This window comes from Hemiscyllium ocellatum, chromosome 5 (genome assembly GCF_020745735.1).
Source record: "Hemiscyllium ocellatum isolate sHemOce1 chromosome 5, sHemOce1.pat.X.cur, whole genome shotgun sequence".
Lineage (NCBI taxonomy): Eukaryota > Metazoa > Chordata > Chondrichthyes > Orectolobiformes > Hemiscylliidae > Hemiscyllium > Hemiscyllium ocellatum.
Window position 1 is genome coordinate 99,778,562 of NC_083405.1, and position 22,029 is coordinate 99,800,590.

At 41.9% G+C, this 22,029-nt stretch overlaps 1 protein-coding gene across 1 annotated transcript in view; it reads right to left on the bottom strand.

The window, feature by feature from the left end:
• The window catches only part of odad2 (outer dynein arm docking complex subunit 2), a 374,269-nt gene that overhangs the window by 221,389 nt on the left and 130,851 nt on the right, over nucleotides 1–22,029 (bottom strand). The window contains exons 9-10 of the mRNA XM_060825721.1: nucleotides 14,890–15,027; nucleotides 5,725–5,866 (exon numbers count right to left, since the gene is read on the bottom strand). Of these exons, the coding sequence (XP_060681704.1) occupies nucleotides 5,725–5,866; nucleotides 14,890–15,027 (280 nt within the window). The remainder of the gene's footprint in view (nucleotides 1–5,724; nucleotides 5,867–14,889; nucleotides 15,028–22,029) is intronic.

Genomic DNA, 22,029 nt, shown 5'->3' on the forward strand with positions numbered 1-22,029 from the left:
TTGGCACTAACATTTCAGGGCATGCTCCATGGGCACCAGCCACATGAAACCAATGTCCACTAACATTGGCACCTGACACATGCTAACTTCTGAGTACTCTTATGCCACCTCTCCGTTCTATTTATAAAAAACTTCTGCACTTCAATGTTGCATCTTGGGCTGTGCTGGCAACTATCATTTTAATGCTGTAGCAAGGACACTTGGTGCATCTCCAAGACACGTTACATCTCCAAGCTTTTTGTTTGTTCTCATAGTGCTCACTCAGGGTGAACCTACCTTGAAGCTCACAGCAACCCTGCCTTGCATTGCACTGTCTTGCCTTTTTATCCTTTGCCATTTAGTGCAGTCTCAAATCCACGAAGCTTGTCAACAGTCCTCAGTCAAGTCAAAGGAGATAGCTTTTGTTTAGGAGTTCCTGATACAGAAAATCAAGGGCAGCCTCCGATACCAGACCAATACTCCAGAGCCTACTTAGGGCAATCAGAACCAGGATCCACAGAAGGGGAAGGGGCCGAATGTTGGGCAGCCCTAAGGGCATGGTAGGTAAGTAATGAGGCAGGTTTGGTAAGATATGGCAAGAAAACTTGTTGGACTTCACAGCAAAAATCCTTCCAAAAACCTGATGTAACATGGACTTAACCAAACAAAAACTAACATTCAGCCCTATAATTCAGGCAGTTAAATGAATAGTGAATATCAATTAGGGGTACAGAAAGGGGAAAATGTACATAACATAAAAACATTCTCCAAAGGCAAATGAACAAAACTATCAATGCTCACTAGATATGATGATACTCACCAAAGCTCCTTGGACAATACTTTCCAAACCCATAATCAGTATCACCTAAAAGAACAAGAGCAAGCACACTACCACTTCCAAGTTCCTGCTTAAACCATTTGCCATCCTGACATGGAACTATGTTGCTGTTTCATCAGCATTGCTGGGTCAAAAGCCTGGAACTCCCACACTAACAACAGTGTGAGTTTACCTATTTTAAATGATCTGCAGCAGTCCAAGAAACCAGTTCATCACCACCTTCTCAAGTGCAACCAGGGGGAATTGGCACTAAAATGCTAGCCCAAACAACATGGGTGAATGAATAAAAAGTATCCTGAATGCCTGATTTCTGTTACAGGTCATAGAAATAAAGCAAGTTTGAAACCTTGGGGTGATTTTAGTCTTGGCCCCAGGATGGAGATGTGCGCTGGGCCTTTATGAACAAGTAGGTTACTTATGTGACCAGAGAGAAATTTCTGGAGAGACTCAGCATGTCTGTGGAAAGCAGAGTTAATGTTTTGAGTCAGGTAACTCTTCTACAGGTTCTAATCAGTTCTGATGAGGAGTCACCAAACTCGAAACATTAACTCTGCTTTCTTTCCACAGATGCTGTCAGACCTGTTAAGTTTCTCTAGTAATTTCCTGTTTTCATTTCAGATTTCCAGAATCCACAGTTCTTGGTTTTATTTCATGTTACTTATATGTTCAGATCTGAAACATTTCCTATTAAGGAAAATGACTCATCCAATTTTAACTCGAGACTTAGCAGAGAAGCTGATCTGTGGTTGATTTCACAAGGACCTTCTAATAAGTATAAAACTTTCCTAAGTAGTATCAGAAAAGGACAGTTGCTCTTCTGAGCTCCACAAGGGAAGGCATGGCCTCATTGACGTGAAACAAAAACTATTATAATTTTAAAAATTAACAGTTAATGTATGGCTGTCAAACTGAGCTTTGTCTGGATTCCATCTCCTGAGGTAGTCAATAAGCTCTATGGTGGAGACATAGTGTAAGCTTAAGGAGAAAAAAGAACACTAGTTCAGGAAACCTTTTCCTCAGCCCAACTTTTGTCCTTTCTTCCCAAAAACCTGTGGCTCCAGATTTAGTCTTCCGACTCACTTGAGGACACAACAATCATAATATCTGCTGGACATCATCCTTATTTCATTGGGCTGAGTTGAAAAATAATTTTCCAGGATTTGTTTTCCTTTATAGACCCAGGTCTTTTTTCTACTATTTTTCTTCCTCCAGAAAATAATATGTAATTGAAACAATGGAATTTTGTGATGGAAGAGACATAAGAATGTGTCTGAAGTATCTAGGCGTGATCGGTTTGCCTGCCTGGCATTTTTCTGATCAGTTTGCCTGCCTAGCATTTTTCTATGTTCAACTTACATGTCCTGCGTGCCTTTTCAAAATCTTCCATGACTATACCTGGGTGTGTACAGGACTACCCGCAATGTTCACCTGCTGATAGCTGCTCTGCATCCTGTTTGTGCCCATATAGAATTAAGGAATTGGTCTATTTAAATAAGTCTAGCAATTAAAATAAGTTATACTTGCCAAAAAACCCTCAAGGTTAAAATGAATTCCTTTGTCTCAAGTTGAGAAAACTGCATTTTTTCAAAACAAAGTCATGGTCATTACTTTTAATTTGATAAGAATCATAATTATTCCCTACTGAATTCTAAAACTAACCAGAGACTGAGTCTTGTGATCTTTCCAGAAGACTTAAACATCTGTGGACCATATCACGGCTGCAAATTCAAGGTTTTAAAAAAGTTCCAGATATGTTTTCAGTGATCGTTTTTCATAAAAACAACATGCTCATTATTTGATTACCTCTTCACTAAACAGGTCTAACTGTACAAGACATATCTTTAATCTTTGAACTTAATTGAAAACTAATAATTTTGTTGTCAATTACAAGTGTTATTGCCTAATTAAGCAATTGGCATTCTCCTTGTAAAACAAGTGTCCTGTGGTTAACCAGATTTTGACCCCATTCAAACACCACAAAATCTAGAGCTCCAACCAAATGTTTTATATTAAAAAAGGTTATTGGTACAGGTGTTCAGCATATGTAGAAGAGCATGAGCAGTTGCATAAAGTTGTACATATTTTTCAACACAAAGCCGTTGTCGAGTTTCTGCTAACCTAATAAGGAAACAGATGCCTCATACTTAAACACTTAAAAATTGCACTTCCTTCCATTAATAAATCCCTTGTTCAAAACTTTCATGAATATCTCCTGTAATGCAAATACCAGTAAACAGATATTTCTTATGATTGTACATATGTTAATGGTGTGCTTGTTTTTATTCAATCGTGGGATGTGGTCCTCTCTGGCGAGGCCAGCATTTATTGCCCATCCCTAAATGCCCAGAGGGCAATTAAAAGTCAACCACATTGCTGTGGGTCTGGAGTTACATGTAGGCCAGACCAGGTAAGGATGGCAGTTTCATTCCCTAAAGGACATTAGTGAACCAGATAGGTTTTTCTGACAATCAAAAATGGCTTCATGTTCACTATTAAACCCTTTAATCAGATCCTTCTTTTTTATTGAATTCAAGTTCCACCATCCACGGCAGAATTTGAACCCTTGTCCCCAGGACATTAGCTCAGTTTCTGGATTAATAGTCGAGCGATAAATACCAATAGACTAACACCTCTGCATTGAAAAACAAATATCTTCACGTAATTATAAGCAGAAATGTAATATTAATTATGAACAGCAATTCTTGACAACAATTCCAAAATTGAATTCTACACAAACAGAATTTAGTTTGGTACAAAAGTATTTGAGTTGGTACTTTATGCTGATTTGTCATTTTGCAAAACGTTTTGCTCCAATAATTTAATAGCAAAAATATAAAAATAATAATGCAGGAAATTATAATACCTCAGGTATTGAACAAAAAAAATCAGGATACAGTTTCAACAATTTTATAATTTCTTTTAAAAATTTTGAAGTTTTTTCACGAATTTATACCCCACCATACCACCACATTGAGTTCCAGAAGGTATTGTAAAGTTACCACAACCAACTACCACCCAGAGTTCTTACCTGTGGTTATGGCTTGTTTTGGAAGGCTACGCACACAATGAGAAGCCAAGTACATCAATGCTGCTGAATTCCAGGTGGTGTTCTTGTTAACAAAAAGTGCAGACAGGCTGCACTAAAAACAGACTCAGATTTCTCCTCAGAAACTGACTACACCAATATCCACCACTATTCATCTGCTCCAACTCCAAAAATGGCTCCGTCAAAATTAGGTTTTATAGTTCAGATACCCACTGGGAAAAAAAAGCACTATACACTGTATGGGAATTTTCATCCTTTTCTAGCACAGCATTCAAGCAGATTAGAACATAGAACATAGAAAAATACAGCGCAGTACAGGTCTTTTGGCTCTCGATGTTGCGCCGACCCAAGCCCACCTAACCTATACTAGCCCACTATCCTCCATATGCCTATCCAATGCCCGTTTAGATGCCCATAAAGAGGGAGAGTTCACTACTGCTACTGGCAGGGCATTCCATGAACTCACGACCCGCTGAGTAAAGAATCTACCCCTAACATCTGTCCTATACCTACCACCCTTAATTTAAAGCTATGCCCCCTCGTAATAGCTGACTCCATACGTGGAAAAAGGTTCTCCTTGTCAACCCTATCTAAACCCCTAATCATCTTGTACACCTCTATCAAGTCACCCCTAAACCTTCTTTTCTCCAATGAAAACAGCCCCAAGTGCCTCAGCCTTTCCTCATACGATCTTCCTACCATACCAGGCAACATTCTGGTAAACCTCCTCTGCACCCGTTCCAGTGCCTCCACATCCTTCCTATAGTATGGCGACCAAAACTGCACACAATACTCCAGATGCGGCCGCACCAGAGTCTCATACAACTGCAACATGACCTCAGGACTTCGGAACTCAATTCCTCTCCCAATAAAAGCCAGTACGCCATATGCCTTCTTCACAGCAATATTAACCTGGGTGGCAACTTTCAGAGATCTGTGTACACTACCAAGTATCTGACCATTAGCCCTGTACTCCATCTTCTTGTTACTCTTACCAAAGTGAATCACTTCACACTTACCTACATTGAACTCCATTTGCCACCTTTCTGCCCAGCTCTGCAGCTTATCTATATCCTGCTGTAACCTGCCACATCCTTCCTCACTGTCAACAACTCCACCAACTTTCGTATCATCCGCAAACTTGCTCACCCAACCTTCTAGCCCCTCCTCCAGGTCATTTATAAAACTGACAAACAACAATGTTCCCAAAACAGATCCTTGCGGAACACCGCTAGTAACAGCACTCCAAGATGAACCTTTACCATCAACTACTATCCTCTGTCTTCTTCCAGCCAGCCAATTCCTAATCCAAACCTCTAACGCACCCTCAATGCCATAACTGTGTATTTTTTGCAGTAGCCTACCATGGGGAACCTTATCAAACGCCTTACTAAAATCCATATACACCACATCTACCGCTTTACCCTCGTCCACCTCCTTAGTCACCTTCTCAAAGAATTCAATAAGGATTGTGAGGCACAACCTGCCCTTCACAAAACCATGCTGACTATCCTTGATCACATTATTCCTATCCAGATGTTCATAAATCCTATCCCTTACAATTCTCTCTCAGATTTTGCCCACAACAGAAGTGAGATTCACCGGCCTATAGTTACTAGGGTTATCCCTACTCCCCTTCTTGAACAAGGGAATCACATTTGCTATCCTCCAGTCTTCTGGCACTATTCCTGTAGACAAGGAGGACATAAAAATCAAGGCCAATGGCTCTGCAATCTCCTCCCTTGCTTCCCAGAGAATCCTAGGATAAATGCCATCAGCCCCAGGGGACTTATCTATTTTCACCTTTTCCAGAATTAATCACCCTTTCTGCCATCTGATAAGGTTACTTTTATGTCCTTACCTTCAGGTATTTTACCACCTTCTGGATTTGCCAGTACTCAGAAGGTAAGTCAGTACCGGATTCCTGTTGTCTGTTCATATCTTGTTTGTCTTCCTCACTCTCTGTAGAACTTTCACTTAATTCTTCTGATCCATCAGAAACTCTGGAAAATGTAAATGACTAATCAGCTAAAAAAGAATCTTGTCCAATTTTACACTGTTAAGATTTCCATTTACTGGGCTATTATGCCACAATAAATTATTAGTTTATTTAGGTTTACTTATAAATGATACAATCTTTTTATGTACTCAGTTATAAAGAATATAATTTAACAGTGATGTGTTGGAAATTGTATTCACCTTTAAAACAATTCTTTTAGTATTGCATATTTAGTATTCTTGGCATAGTATGACTGTTACAGCAGTAAAAAAATTAAACAAATCTCTAGCATTATAAAACAAAGGAAAGATTGTGTGAATCATCTAGATCATAACGTTCCATTAGAATGAAATAAACGATTCACTGGGTGACATGAGCATCAACGAATACCTTGAGAAACGGGATGCTTTAATCTAACATTATGAAGTTGAAGGCGTGTACTGTACATTTAAGAGAGAGTGAATGCTGTTTTGCACTGACCGCTTACAAGAACCTGTCATATGATTAACTAACAGTCCCAGAGTATACTGGAAAATTGAAAATATGCAACATTTGGCTGTGAAATAGATACCTTGGTTGGTTGCTTAAATTCGAATAGTTGTCAAAACAGCAGTCAGTTTAAATTATGCCCCAGGATACCAAAACCCAATCGAGTTTGAATTTGTTGTTTTACCAAAATCGAACCAATGAGATGATTCTAAAAAATGGCAGGCAGTTTGAAAGTCAGACAGAGTAACTGCCATCGAGAAAGACCCAAAAGATTGAAACACTTTTGGTCATAGGTATCTTTTCATTGAAACATATTTGCAGTAAAAAAAAGAAGACGACCCAGTGAGACCTTCAGCCAAAAAAAGAAAATCACCAGAGACAACAGCCACGGTATGGTTTTGAAATTAAGCTAATGTAATTTTAATAAATGTTTATTGGAACAGCAATAGTTTTAGTTTTAGTTTTAGAAACAGTTATAGTTTTGGAGGCAGATAATATGCAGTTAAGAGAAAGAGGGGGCCTAGAGTTGTGAATTGTTGTTGTTTAATGTTCACTTTTAGAGTTAAAGCATAAATTGAAAATATTTTCTTTAAATAATGGATTTTAGGAGTTCTCGGTCATTCATAGCTTAACAGATTATGAGGCAAGGTGAGCTTTTCTGGATGTCTGGTTTAATTAACAGAATGGTTCATCACCATGTTGTAACACTTAGAAGGAAGGACAACTAACTTTCAAATGAAAGCAAGTAAAGGGTCAACCGTTTTCTTGACATCATGCGTAACTGCTTATGGTCATTGGCTGAAAGGGTTTAAACAGGTGACTGACACAGAACACACTGCCAGCCCCAAATTAAGGGGTAGGTGGACAGAAAGAGAGAAGCCTGGGAAATGAAACACCATCTTCTTGGAAGAAGACCAGAAGTATTCCTACATCAGCCCAAGGATAAAATTAAACTTATAATCAAAGACTACCAGTAAAGATTGCAAGACATCAAGGATGAATACTCCACCACTCCAAAATCATCACCCTGCTCCACCATTGTATAAAACAGCTTCAGGACTGTTAAAGAGTTCTCATCTGTAATAGATTGTGCATTTCCTTCCTTTGTCTAAATGCACAGTATATCAAATCTAAACTATGGTTTCTAAACAAATTAAATAAGCTTTCTAAAGATTGCTTACAAATGATCAACTGCCTTGTCAGGAACATAAGAAATCAGAGCAGCAATGGGCCATGCAGCCCTTCAAACTTAAGGCTTATGCCTGAAACATCAACTATCCTGCTCCTCGGATGCTGCCGGACCTGCTGTGCTTTTCCAGCACCACACGTTTTGACTCTGATCCCCAGTAGCTGCAGTCCTCACTTTCTCCTTCAAACTTACCCTGTCAACCAATCTAGAGTTGCAAAATTGGTGTTAATAGTAAGTGTGAATAGTAAAACAAAGGTCAGTTTTGATGACAGCAAACTCATGTAAACAAGATGCTAGCTTAAAAGGAGGTGTTATCAAAAAGGTAGACAGGTTTCATACTGTGAAGCTGAACTCAATGTTGAGTCCTAAAGTCTATAAAGTGTCTAAGCAGAAAATGAGGTGCAGTTTTTCCAGTTTGACTGGGTTTCACAGGAGCACTGCAGTAGGTCTAGATCAAAACTGTAAGCATGATGTAGAACATAGCTGGAAGGTAGTTGTCAAACTTATAGAAACAGCAAATGTTTTCCCTCGAACAATCACTGTGTTTGGTATCACAAATTCAGAGGAGGAGACCTCATGTGAGCAGCAAATACGATATACTACATTGAAGAAAAGTATCAGTAAAGTGCAGCTACACCTGGAAGGTATGCTTGGTGCCTTGGACAGTGAGGTGGGAGGTGGTATAATATTACACCTTCTTGCAATTGGTGGGGAAATGCTAGGAGTGGACCAGGGTGTTACAGATGAAACAGTCCCTGCAGCATGTTGACAAGAGAGAGGAGCAAGTAAGATATATTTGTGGTGACATCTGGCTGAAGTTGGCAGAAATGGCAGGGAATGATCCTTTGAATGCAATGGTTTGTGGGATAGAAAGAGAGGACACGATGAACCCTATTCTAATTTTGGAAGGGAAGAGAAAGGGTAAAGACAGAAACGTAGGAAATGGGTTGTAAATGACTAAGGGCCCCGTCAACCATGATAGCACAGCCGTCCTTAGTTCAGAAAAAAGGTAGATGTATCAGAGGCACCCCTATGGCATCATTGGTGTGACAAGTGTGGTAGGGATGGAAAAACTGGGAGAAAGGAATTAAGTCCTTAGAGAGAGTCAGTAGGATTGTAATAGATGTTGGCGGATAATCTATCCCCAGAAATGTAAAGAGAGAAGCCAAGAAAGAGAAGGGTAGAGTCAGTGATGAATCAGGAAAAGGAGAGAGAAAAAGAGGGAAATTGGAAGCAAAATTTACTAATTTTTCCAATTCTAATAAAAGTAGGAAACAGCGCCAAACAGGTCATGGATGTGTTGGAGAAAATGTTGTCTGCACCACGTTAGCCATCCTCCAGTCTTCCGGCACCTCACCTGTGCCTACCGATGATTAAACTATCTCAGCAAGAGGGTAAAAAATAAGGTCTGCAGATGCTGGAGATCACAGCTGAAAATGTGTTGCTGGTTAAAGCACAGCAGGTTAGGCAGCATCCAAGGAATAGGAAATTCGACGTTTCGGGCATAAGCCCTTCATCAGGAATGAGGAGAGTGTGCCAAGCAGGCTAAGATAAAAGGTAGGGAGGAGGAACTTGGGGGAGGGGCGATGGGGATGTGATAGGTGGAAGGAGGTCAAGGTGAGGGTGATAGGCCGGAGTGGGGTGGAGGCGGAGAGGTCAGGAAGAAGATTGCAGGTTAGGAGGGCGGTGCTGAGTTGAGGGAACTGACTGAGACAAGGTGGGGGGAGGGGAAATGAGGAAACTGGAGAAATCTGAGTTCATTCCTTGTGGTTGGAGGGTTCCCAGGCGGAAGATGAGGCGCTCCTCCTCCAGCCGTCGTGTTGTTATGTTCTGCCGGTGGAGGAGTCCAAGGACCTGCATGTCCTCGGTGGAGTGGGAGGGAGAGTTAAAGTGTTGAGCCACGGGGTGGTTGGGTTGGTTGGTCCGGGTGTCCCTGAGGTGTTCTCTGAAGCGTTCCGCAAGTAAGCGGCCCGTCTCTCCAATATAGAGGAGGCCACATCGGGTGCAGCGGATGCAATAGATGATGTGTGTGGAGGTACAGGTGAACTTGTGGCGGATATGGAAGGATCCCTTGGGGCCTTGGAGGGAAGTGAGGAAGGTGGTGTGGGCGCAAGTTTTACATTTCCTGCGGTTGCAGGGGAAGGTGCAGGGAGTGGAGGTTGGGTTGGTGGGGGGTGTGGACCTGACGAGGGAGTCACGAAGGGAGTGGTCTTTGCGGAACGCTGATGGGGAAGGGAGGGAAATATATCCCTGGTGGTGGGGTCCGTTTGGAGGTGGCGGAAATGACGGCGGATGATACGTTGTATACGGAGGTTGGTGGGGTGGTAGGTGAGAACCAGTGGGGTTCTGTCTTGGTGGCGGTTGGAGGAGCGGAGCTCAAGGGCGGAGGAGCGAGAAGTGGAGGAGATGCGGTGGAGGGCATCGTCGATCATGTCTGGGGGGAATCTGCGGTCCTTGAAGAAGGAGGCCATCTGGGCTGTGCGGTGACTCCCACAGCTATCTGAACTACACCTCCTCCCACCCTGCCCCCTGTAAAAACTCCATCCCATATTCCCAATTCCTTCGTCTCCGCCGCATCTGCTCCCAGGAGGACAAGTTCCAACACCCCACAGCCCAGATGGCCTCCTTCTTCAAGGACCGCAGAGTCCCCCCAGACGTGATCGACGATGCCCTCCACCGCATCTCCTCCACTTCTCGCTCCTTCGCCCTTGAGCTCCGCTCCTCCAACCGCCACCAAGACAGAACCCCACTGGTTCTCACCTACCACCCCACCAACCTCCGTATACAACGTATCATCCGCCGTCATTTCTGCCACCTCCAAACGGACCCCACCACCAGGGATATATTTCCCTCCCTTCCCCATCAGCGTTCCGCAAAGACCACTCCCTTCGTGACTCCCTCGTCAGGTCCACACCCCCCACCAACCCAACCTCCACTCCCGGCACCTTCCCCTGCAACCGCAGGAAATGTAAAACTTGCGCCCACACCTCCGTCCTCACTTCCCTCCAAGGCCCCAAGGGATCCTTCCATATCCGCCACAAGTTCACCTGTACCTCCACACACATCATCTATTGCATCCGCTGCACCCGATGTGGCCTCCTCTATATTGGAGAGACGGGCCGCTTACTTGCGGAACGCTTCAGAGAACACCTCAGGGACGCCCGGACCAACCAACCCAACCACCCCGTGGCTCAACACTTTAACTCTCCCTCCCACTCCACCGAGGACATGCAGGTCCTTGGACTCCTCCACCGGCAGAACATAACAACACGACGGCTGGAGGAGGAGCGCCTCATCTTCCGCCTGGGAACCCTCCAACCACAAGGAATGAACTCAGATTTCTCCAGTTTCCTCATTTCCCCTCCCCCCACCTTGTCTCAGTCAGTTCCCTCAACTCAGCACCGCCCTCCTAACCTGCAATCTTCTTCCTGACCTCTCCGCCTCCACCCCACTCCGGCCTATCACCCTCACCTTGACCTCCTTCCACCTATCACATCTCCATAGTCCCTCCTCACTACCTTTTATCTTAGCCTGCTTGGCACACTCTCCTCATTCCTGATGAAGGGCTTATGCCCGAAACGTCGAATTTCCTATTCCTTGGATGCTGCCTAACCTGCTGTGCTTTAACCACTATCTCAGCAAGAGGTCTGGTAATCACTTCCCTAGCTTCCCATAGAGTTCTAGGATACACCTGATTAGGTCCTGGGGATTTATCTGCTTTTATGCATTTCAAGACATCTAGCACCACCTCTTCTGTAATATGGGCATTTTTCAAGATATCACCATCCATTTCCTTACATTCTATCCCTCCCACTTCCTTATCACAGTATAAACTGATGCAAAATACTTGTTTAGTATCTCCCTCAGCTCCTGCAGCTCCACACATAGGGTGCCTTGCAAAACTTTGAAGGGCCTTATTCTCTCCCTAGTTACCCTTTGTCTTTAATGTATTTATAAAACTTTAACCCTATTTGCCAAAGCTATCTCATGTCCCCTTTATGCCCTTCTGATTTCCCTCTTAAGTATACTCCTATTGTCTTTACAATCTAAGGATTCACTTGATCTCCATTGTCTATTCTTGACATAGGCTTCCTTCTTTTTCTTAACAAAAACCTCAATTTCCCTAGTCATCCAGTATTCCCAACACCTACTAGCCTTACTGTTCACCGTTAGCAGAAATATACTGTCTTTGGACTCTTGTTATCTCATTTCTGAAGGCTTTCCATTTTCCAGCCGTCCCTTTACCTGCGAACATCTGTGCCCCATCAGCTTTTGAAAGCTCTTGCCTAATACCATCAAAATTTGCCTTCCTTCAATTTAGAAATTCAACTTTTAGATCCGGTCATCTTTTCCATCACTACTTTAAAACTAATAGAATTATGGTTGCTAGCCCCAAAGTGCCCCCACACTGTCACCTCAGTCACCTGTCCAGACTTATTTCTCAAGCGTGTCAGGATTTGTACCTTCTGTAGTAGGTACATCCACATACGGAATCAGAGAATGTTCTTGTACACATTTAACAAATTCCTCTCCATCTAGACTCTTAACACTATGGCAGTCCTAGTCGATGTTTGGAAAGTTAAAATCCCCTGCTATAACCACCCCGTCATTCTTATAGATAATTGAAATCTCCTTACAAATTTGTTTCTCAATTTCCTACTGACTATTAGGGGGTCTATAACACAATCCCAATAAGGTGATCATCCCTTTCTTATTTCTCAGTTCCACCCAAATAACTTCCTTGGATGTATTCCCAGGAATATCCCCCTGAAGTTCAGCTGTAATGTTATCCCTTATCAAAAATGCCATCCCCCTCCTACCTTGCCCCCTTTCTATCCTTCCTATGGCATTTGTATCCTCGAACATTAAACTGCTTGTCCTGTCCATCCCTGAGCCACGTTTCTGTAATTGCTATGATATCCCAAGCCCATGTTTCTAACCATACTCTGAGTTCATCTGCCTTCCATGTTAGGCCTCTTGCATTGAAGTAAATGCAGTTTAATTTATCGGTCCTAGCTTGTCCTCTGCTATGTTTCTTCCTGCCCTGACTGTTTGACTCACTCCTTTTTCCAACTGTACCAGTGTTGGATTGATCTCTTTCCTCACTATTTCCCTGGATCCTGCCCCCTCCCACCGTATCCCCAGCTCCTACCCACTCCTTACTAGTTTAACTCCTCCTGAGTAGCTCCAGCAAATCTCCCTGCCAGTATATTATTCCCCTTCCAATTCAGGTGCAATTCATCCTCCTTGTCAGGTAATTTCTACCCCAGAATGATTCCAATGATCCAAAAATGTGAACCCTTCTCCTCGCACCAGCTCCTCAGCCATACATTCATCTGCTCTATCCTCCTATTCCTACCCTCACTAGCTCATAGCACCGGGAGTAATCTAGACATTACTTACTTCAAGGACCACCTTTTTAAATTCCTGCTTAACTTTTTATATTTTCCCTTCAGAATCTCATTCTTTTCCCTTCCTATGTCATTATTTCCAACATGGACAGTGACCTCCTGCTGGTCCCTCTCCCTTTGAGAACTTTCTGCACCCCCTGAGACATCCTTGATCCTGGCACCAGAGAGGCAACACACCATTCTGCTTTTTTTTTCACTGCTGGCCACAGAAAGGTCTGTTTGTGCCTCTGAGAGTCCCCTATCACAACCGATTGCTTGGTACCCGAGATAGCCCTCGTTTCATTAGACCCTGTCACGATACCAGAAACTTGGCTGTTCATGCTATATTCCCTGAGAGGCCATCACGCCATACCTTTTCCAAGATAGCATACTTGTTTGAAATGGGGATAGCCATTGAACACTTTGCACTACCTGCCTATCCTTCCTACCTTTCCTGGAGTTAACCCATCTACTTGCCTTTATCTGCGGCTTTTCTCCCTTCCTATAACTGCCATCCATCACACCTCCAGCTCTTGAAAAGTTCCTCATTGCCTCTGTCGCTCCAACTGATCCATGCTATCCGATAGGATTCGCAACAAAGACACTTCTTGCCGACGCAATCATCAGTAACATGGAAACTCTTGCTAAACTTCCATATCCGACAGGAAGAGCGTATCACTCTATTGAAGGTCATCTTTGCTCCTTCACAATCTACAGACCCAGAAAATAGCACAGTCTTTTTGCCCTACAAAAGTGCTCCAAGCTAACTTTGTACTTCTGATTTATATCGTTTAAAATTTGATCAAGAAACAGATTTTAATAAAACGTATAAACGAGAAAGAACCCATTCTATTCAGTACTGCAGACTTACAGCAAGGTTACATGTTAAAAACCATGCACTTATCTGTTCCTGTGCTGGTTCCTCCAAGGTCAGCTGTGAATTTCACTGTTTGTTAATTTTTCCTGGACATACTCTGATGTCAAACAGCAAAGGCAGTAACTGTGCAAATTCACCACTGTGTCAGTTAGCAGGTTTCTTTCTCTCTCTCCCTCCTGACCATGCGCTTGCTTTCTTTGTCTTCCTTTCTTCCTTTTAAAAGTGCTGCTGTTTTGACTTTTTTTTACTCCAAAATCCCAAAACAACGCAATAGCATATAAAACAGTAACTGCTGCTCCTGGAATTCTGAGAGATCACCTCCAACACCTAAAATACCTCAAAAAAAGGAGCAGCTCTTACAGCCAGTTTTTCCTCGTCCTTTATCTTGGATTACTCAGAATCCTTTGAGCTTCAGTGCAGATTGAAATTGGTGGATATGATGTTATGGGTATCACAGAATTGGCAGTAAGGGTATCTGGGCTGGGATCAAAATTTCCAAGGATATACATTCTATGGGCATAGGGGTAGAGTTCAGTAAGAAACTGAATTAAATGGATAGCATGAAGCAATAAGTTCAGTAGATGTAAAAGCTATGTGGGTAGAATTACGGAACTGCAAGAAAGACAAGACCCTGATGAAAGTTAAGTACAGGCTTCCAAGCAGTAGTCAGGATGTGGGATAGAAAATACATCAGAAGATGTATAATGACAATAATCGTGATGACTTCAACATGCAGGTGGACTGGGAAAATCAAGTTGGTAGAATATTCCAAGTAAAGGAATTTCTGAAGAAGGGCCATTGGACCCAAAACATTAACTCTGATTTCTCTCCACAGATGCTGCCAGACTTGCTGAGATTTTCCAACAGTTTCTGTTTTTGTTTTTGTAAGTCATTGCTGCAGAAAGCTGTGGAAGCCAAGTATTGGGTATGTTTAGGACAGAGATAGATAGGTTCTTGATTAGCAAGGTGATTAAGGATTACGGAACTAAGACAGGTGAATTCATTCGAGAAACCTATCAGACATGATGAAATGGCACAGAAAGGCCTAATCCTGCTTTTATGTGTTAAGGTGTTATACTCACACTCTCTGTATCAAATGAGCTTTCTCTTGAGCTGCTTTGCACTTGTATTTCCTAGCTGCAACCATCTCAACATTTTCTTTTTCTTTTTTAATCTTCTTAGTATCCTGGACTTTCAATTGAGCTTTCTCATCTTTTATGCTTTAAAAGAAAGGAAATTGTTTGAGTATATTGCAAATAACGTGCTTTGAATAAAGCAACTGTTAACAACTAAAACCCTTGAAAAGGTACATAAAAATAGAAAGAAATATTACTGCTTCTTCAGATTTTTATATTATTTGGAAACATTATTCGAAAACAAATAAAGAATCAAAGAAGTTATTAATCAAACAGTAAGTATCATTTTAGTAATCTTGAAGCCATGGCAATAGAGAATACGATGGCAATGACTTAAAACAAACAAATTAACAGCGAAAAACTACAAAACACACAGCAGATACAGCACAACCATGAGCAAGCGTACCATCAGTTAATATGTGATTGCTGTATTGTAGCAAAGTTCCTGGACTGGTTACCCAAGGTCCTGAACATATACCAGAACTGCTGAATGTACTTAAACTTAATTAATTAATTACTTAATTACATGGACTTTATTAAATTAGTTCATAAATTTCAAATAAAAGTGATCATGATCATGAAATGACCAGATTGTCATTAAAAACTAATTTGGTTCAGTAACACACTTAGGGGAGGACACCTGCTATCTTACGGAGTCTAAATTATCCCACGTGATTCCCTCACATTTGGAAACTTGCAAGAGATCAACTTGACAAGGTGACTCTCATCAAGTAATAGTTAATAGCCAAAGAACCAGATTCCTCCATCATATTCCTGTATAGTTCCTATCTGACTGAACATGCTTGCACTGAGATGTATAGTTGGGGAGAAATTACCCTGTGGGTTCTCAACATTTGACTTCAGACCCAATAAAGTCTCAAACATGGTCAAGGAAGGTCTCTGTTGATTAACACCTAAAGCCTTCTCTCAGTTGATGAATCAGTTTGACTCCATGTTGAACAGCACTTCGAAGAAGTACTAAAAAGAACAACACAAAATTTATTCTGTATAAAGACAAAATAACAGCAAATGCTGGAAATCAGAAACAAAAACAGAAATTGCTGGAAAAGTTCAACAGGTCTGGAAACATCTGTGGGGAGAAACCAGAGTTAATGTATCAGGATCAGTGAACCTTTTTCAGAACTGATGTCAACTAAGAAAATGTTTATTTTTCAGAAGATAGGTCGAGGGGGTGAGGGTAAATGATTGTCTCCACCTGAGTTCAAAGACAGAGAAGAACAGTTGGACAGACAAAGGAGTGGATAACAATCAAGCTAGGAGGGTGAATAACTGTTAATGGGAACTGTTGGTGATTAAAAATCGGTTGTGAGTAATGGCATGCCATGTGATAACAAGGCCTTGTTTGTGGGGTTTGAGGTAAGGACATGAGAGAGCTGAAGCCCAAAAATTGTTGTCAAATCGCAAAGAATTAAACTTAAGTTGGAACCTACATGGGGTGAGTCTGAGCCGGAGACAGTGACTTGACAAAATATTTGCCAAAACTTGCTTCCACAGTCACACCACACTCCCCAATGACTGCCTCCGGATCAAACTTACCCCACGTGGATTCCTACTCAAGTTTCATCCTTTGTGCTTTGACAACAATTTTCAGATTTGAGTTCTCCCATATCCTTACCCCAAGCCCCGCACACCAGGCCTTGTTATCACATGGTCTGCTATGACACACAACCCATTGACAGCTATTCACACTCCTAGCCTGATCATAATTAATTTCTTTGTCTGCCCAACTCTTCTTCTCTCTCTTTGGCCTCTATCCCCACCTATTATTACTCTTATCCCACAACTTGCCCTATCTTCTGCATAAAAAATAACATTTTCCTAGCTGCCATCAGTTCTGAGGAAGGGTCAGTGGACCTGAAACATTAATTCTGATTTCTCTCCACAGATGCTACCAGACCTGCTGAGCTTTTCCAGCAATTTGATGTTTTTAACTAGAAAATGTACTGATTGGCCAATCCCAAAGGCCATCTTCAGCAGTGGCTCAGAAGCAACATGATTGACTGAGTTAGAATTATAGAACCTCTACAGTGTTGAAAGAGGTTGGGTCAGAACTTTAGACCTAATAAGTTGGGTTTGCATTGCTTATCAAGCTTCTGTAGCCTTATTTGTCACATGGTGTGTTTCATACTTAACATGACTATAAGCAGCTCTGCATGAATGTCACCCCAATTTGTTCCTCATTTTCCCTGGCTTCTGGTATCCTTTGAAACACAATACTCAAGCCAATATCTGGAGTGAAGTTGCATGCCGATCCTGTTGATTCTTTAGTGGTTGCAACTGGATCGTTTCTAGAATACTCATATTACATATTTTGATATTGCTGGGCTTTCTGGAAGGCCATGTTATTGTACTGGGTTATATTACATTTGTAGTGTCTTGGTGATTCTCCCCCTCCTCCACCTCTCCTTAAAGGGCTGTGTGATGTCAAATGGCTGGTCACTATCTTCCATGGCATCTTGGTGATAATCTCTTCAATGTCTCCTCAAAGAAATGTGCAAGATCCAAATTCTCCTGCTGTGGCTGGTTGCTGTGGTTTGCAGTTCTTTAGTCTCTGTGCTCATCTTCCTTATCCCTAAAGATTTAGATTCTCTACCAACAACTGCTGGTACAAAATGTTACCAATTAAGATTGTCCCAAAATAGTCTAAGTCTGATACTATATCTTCTGGTGGGTAAACAAGCTGAAAGGCATTGAATATTTCGCTGCTTAATGAAGAGTAATGTTGATTTGGAAGGATTTGGTACATTTGTAAAATTTCCTATTCCTTGTCCCAGAATCCCACGATCAAGCGATCCAAGACATTCAATGAAGTGGCCTCAGGACTGTGGAAACATCCTATAGTGTGCCAGAGAGGCTTTCATAGAATCCCTGCAGTGTAGATGCAAACCATTTGGCCCATCAAATCCATACTCCCCTTTCAAACAGCATCCATGCAGACCCACTCCCCTACCTAATTCAGATAACACTGCGTTCCCATGGCTAACACAGCTAGCCTGCACATCCTTGTGACACTACAGACAATTTAGCCTTTGACCGTGGGAGGAATGCGAAGCACCCGAAGGAAAGCCACACAGACACAGGGAGAGTGTGCAAACTCCACACGGACAGTCGCCCAAAGTTGGAATTGTACCCAGGTCCTTGGTGCTGTGAGGCAGCAGTGCTAACCACTGATCTACCCTGCCATCTGGTAATAAAGCCTGATTCCCTGACTGCGAATCGAACCCACGTCACAGTAGTTAGAGTACCGACCCGTAACCACTAGACCATCATGGGCTGATGGTCTGAACCATTGTACTGTGCCTGTCAGAATGGTGATGGCTGCTCCCATATCTAGCTTAAATCTTGTCTCTTGTTCATTGGTGAAAAGCTCTGTTCTCCATTATTCCTCTGTGATCTGGGCTATGTCTCCCAGGAAGCAATCTTTAACTAACTGTAAGTCTTTGACTTCCTTCATGCAAGCATATCTATGTGGTCCTAGTGGTCCATTCTCCTGCATGCATGCAGTTCTTCATGGTGAGATATACTTTACAGTGGTGGCTCCTTTGCTGTCACATCTGGAACAAGGGGTAATGGTACCAGTGGCATTCTCATCTGCTTGAGCCTGTGTATTAGTGGGTATATGAAAGACCCTATGGTCAACGTATTGCACCAACTCTATAAACTGACCAGCTGAAGAATCTCATTTCCCTTTAATTAGGTTATGTTCTAGTTTTGCATCTCCCCTGGTGTAAGCTGGCCGCACTGATTTTAACAGTGCAAGGCCCTCTCAAGGTCTGATAGGACTTTGAAGCATACCTCAAGATAATTTGGTCTCAGATGAACTCTTTGCTCAAAGAAATACATTACAAATTGTGTGCAAGTTGATTTAGGTCATTCATGAATATGTCTGTACTCTTTTCTGGATTGTAGGCATGTTTGTTGAACTCAGAAGTGCCCCACAATGTTCTGTCTCATGTTGAAGTACTCATCATAGGTCCTCTGTACGTGGTCCCGTTTTTCTGAGTCCTCAGCAATCCTTCTGTTGTCTCCTCCATTTCCCAGCCCAGAAGATTCCACCTAATAACTCTATTGCTGTGTTTCTCTGCATGGATGCGACCTGACTAATTGAATATTTCCTGTATTTTCTGCTTTTATTACACATTTCAAGTACTGCAGGATTTTGCTGTTGGTTTGGTGAGTTTATGATATTAAACCAGCCATGGTCTTATTCAATGTTTGTCAAGCAGACTCTCACAGATAAATGCCCTATTCATGTTCCTATATTCCAAAGAGAAAGGCTCATTCCAGGACTGACTAGTCTTATTATTCATAATAAACACTCTTGCGTTCTGAAGTTAAATACAAGCTTAAATATTTCAGAACAGTCATTCTCTCAAATGCCTAGGAGCGAATTCAAGGTTCACTAGAAATGCAGCATGAATGCTACAGAAAGCTTCATGAGTAAGTAATAAGTATAATTGCTTAAAGCTCCAGGTGCAGCAATGATACACACAGAGAGTTAGCCTAATTGGAAAGAAGAAAGAAATTGGAAAATTACAATTCAGATGAAACTTAAAAAGACTGTACTTGAAAAGTATGAGACAGAATAAAAGACAAAATTGTTGAGCATTGCAAAGGCTACAAAAAAAAAGCAAATTCAAAGACCATCTTTCCCAAGCTTAAAGGGTGAGGTAAAAGAATTGATAGCAAAACCCAAGTGTAGGAATTCCATTACAAAAATCATTGCGGTACTATTGGAGTTATGAAGAAAAGGTTGTAGCAGCAGAATTTATTTAATTCTTCCATGGGATATGAACATCATGGCATGGCCTACATATGTTGCTCATCTCTAAGTGCCCTTGACAAGGTGGTGTTGAGCAGCCTTTATGGGATCATAAGACCTCTTTAGTACTATATGATGCTTCAGCCCATCAAGCCTGCACAACTCCCTACACTCATCCCACTTTCCCACACTAAGTTCATAGCCTTGTTACGCCAATTTAAGTATTCGTTCAAGTGCTTTTTAAAAGTTGCCCTCCCAAGCAGTGCATTCCAGACCTCCATTATCCTCTACATGAAATAAAGTTTCCTTTAAACCTACTCTCTTTCAGTTTGTTATTTATGTTTTGACTAAAGGGAACAACTGTTTTGACTAAAGGGAACAACTGGGATCAGTTTGACCTAACATTGGGACACAAATAGGTTTTAAGCTCACACCTTCAATGCATTACCTGAGCTGAGATGGCACCTATTATTAAAGCTATCTTAAGAATGTAATTTTTAAAAAGTTCTGGGATTTACATATGAAGGAACCGAAACTAACATGATCATTCTAAAAGATGAAAGACTTAAGCTAAATTTGTTTAATATTACATTCCATGACACTGCAATCCTGTTGCTATAAATTCTGTGTCTTATGATTCTGCTGCACAATCACCTGATGAAGAAGCAGCACTTCAACAGCTAGTGCTTCCAAGTAAACTTATTGGACTATAACCTTGCATTGCATGATTTTTAACTTTGTCCACTGCAGTCCAACACCAACACCTCCAACTCATACTTATACACCTCTGTTACGTTCCTCCCTCAATTTTCTCTGCTCTGAAGATAGATTAGATTCCCTACAGTGTCGAAACAGGCCCTTTGGCCCAACCAGTCCACACCAACCCTCTGAAGAGTAACCCACCAGACCTATTTCCCTCTGACTAATACACCAAACACTATGGGCATGGCCAATTCACCTGACCTGCACATCTTTGGACTGTGGGAGGAAACCCACACAGACATGTGGGGAATATGCAAACTACACACAGACAGTCGCCTCAGGCTGGAATTGAACCTGGGACCCTGGTGCTGTGAGGCAGCAGTGCTAACCACTGAGCCATCGTGCCGCCCCAGATCCTTGACTTCCTCACCCACAGACTGCAATCTGTGAGAATAGGAAACAGCACCTCCTCCATTGAAATTCTCAACACCAGTGCCCCGCAAGGTTGCATATTTAGGTCCTTACTATACTCCCTGTACACTCATGACTTTGTGCTCAAATTACGTCTTAACTCCATCTGCAAGTTCGCTGACGACATCACCATTGTAGGCCAGATCTTAAAAAATGACGAGAAAGAATATAGGAAAGGGATACAGTGCTTTATGGCATGGTGTAAAGATAACAATCTCTCCCTCAATGTTAGCAACATTGATATCAGGAAGACATAACCTGATCTACATCAATAGAGCTGAGGTAGACATAGTTGACAGCTTCAAATTCCTATGAGTGATGACTACTGACAATCCACCCTGGTCCACCATTAATGGGATGGTCAAGAAAGCACAACAATGCCTCTACTTCCTCAGGAGGCGAAGGAAATTCGGCATGATTGCAAAGACTTTTACCAATATTTATAGATGCACCACAGTAAACATTCTATTTGGATGCATCATGCCTTGGTATAGCAACTGTTCTACTCAGGACCACAAGAAGTTGTGAACACAGCCCAATCTATCACGCAAGCCAACGTTCCAACCAAAAACCCTATCTATACTTCCCCCTGCTTCAGAAAGGTAACTAACATAATCAAAGACCCACCTTGGTTATAATCTTTTCTAAACTCTTCTGTCAGGCAGACGATATAAAAGCTTAAACACATGTACCAACAGATTCATAAACAGCTTCTTCCCCGCTGTTATTACATTTCTGAATGGACATTTCAAATTTCAAATTTTATGTTGACTTTGTGCTTTGTGCATCTTCTCTGCAGTCATTACATTGTGTTCCTTGCTCTGTTCAGTTACCCTTGCGCACTTTGTATCATATGATCTGTCTGTACTGCACACAAAACAAAACTTTTCACTGTACTTGGGTACATAATAAATCAAGTAACAATACGAGCTTATCCAGCCTCTGCTCATGGCTGAAATTCTCCATCCCAGGCAATATCCCAGTGGATCTCTCCTGCAACCTCTTCAGTTCAATCACATCCTTCATATAGTATGGTGACAGTATTCCAACTGTGGTCTAACCAAAATTCGGAACAGCTCCAATATGACATCTTACAATCTATGCATTACTAATAAAGGTAAGCATCCTTT